Source organism: Lathyrus oleraceus, chromosome 3 (assembly GCF_024323335.1).
Source record: "Lathyrus oleraceus cultivar Zhongwan6 chromosome 3, CAAS_Psat_ZW6_1.0, whole genome shotgun sequence".
Lineage (NCBI taxonomy): Eukaryota > Viridiplantae > Streptophyta > Magnoliopsida > Fabales > Fabaceae > Lathyrus > Lathyrus oleraceus.
In genome coordinates this window covers 105,491,186-105,492,294 of record NC_066581.1, presented here as the reverse complement: position 1 = coordinate 105,492,294, position 1,109 = coordinate 105,491,186, and the positions used below count along the sequence as shown (strand labels likewise).

General features: G+C 29.1%; 1 protein-coding gene across 1 annotated transcript; it reads right to left on the bottom strand.

The window, feature by feature from the left end:
• Window positions 1-221: 221 nt before the first annotated feature.
• On the bottom strand, window positions 222-876 carry LOC127128963 (agamous-like MADS-box protein AGL29). Its single transcript, XM_051058309.1, has one exon. It carries the CDS (start codon window positions 847-849, stop codon window positions 373-375), a length of 477 nt encoding a protein of 158 aa, XP_050914266.1. The 5' UTR covers window positions 850-876; the 3' UTR covers window positions 222-372.
• Window positions 877-1,109: the final 233 nt, after the last annotated feature.

Below are 1,109 nucleotides of genomic sequence, written 5' to 3'. Positions count from 1 at the left end.
TGGTCTTACATTAAAAAAAGTAGTCAAATGAATCTGGTCTAAATATGAAACGTAACCTCTTACGATTTACTCGTATTAATGTTGGGATGAAGTACATATCATAAGAAAAATAAATTACTAAAATTTAATTTATGACATCAAATTCTTGAATTTTAGACACAAGTAAAGTTATAAATTAGATTATTAATGACAAATTTATAAAATTTGAATAACACGCAAAATTCATAAAATTCTCTGTAATTATTTTTTATAACATTGGATTTTCTCCTTATTTGCCTTCCATACCAGTGAGGCTCATACACTGCCATTTTTATTTTAAGAGAATGAAACAAACTACATAGTAAAATAGGATTACAAGGGTACTCAAACTCATTAAGGTTTCTTTGCAAGGAGGAGCAATGATGATGCCACCTTAATTTCATCCTGAAGCTTTTTCAACGAAGCCTTCACTTTAAGAAGTTCCTCAAAACCAAGATCATCAAGGATAATGGAAACATTACCTTTGTCAATTTTTCCCATCTTCTTTTTCTCAGCCTTCATCTCTTTGGTTACACACCTCAGTTGTGTGTAGAGCTTTTTGATTTCTCCATTTTCAGAAGGTTTTACATTTTGCCTTGATAATTCTCCTTCCAGATCTTGACCTTCGTTAAGGTACTCATCAATTACAGCATGGAAAGATGGAGATCCAAAAGCAAATGGGTTACCAGTAGGGCTGAATCCAAACACACACACTTTAGCACCACAAAGAATTGATAACTCACATGCTTTCTGGAAAAGATCATTCTTTCTCTTAAGAAATGTGGTGTTTCTTTCAATCAGATATTCTAGACATGTTTTTTGGCCGACCATGATTCCTCAATCTTATCTTTTTCTTATCAAAATGATTTGTTGGTAGAAATTTTGGAAGTGATAGGATCATATTTATAGAAGAAAATCATGCTTTGCCTTTTAAAAATAAAAATAAAAATAAATAAAAAAAAAATAAAAAAATATATATATATATATATATATATATATATATATATATATATATATATATATATATATTGAATGAATCGAAATTGAAGAAGACATTTAACATATACCAAGCGGTCGCATAATTTAGCATA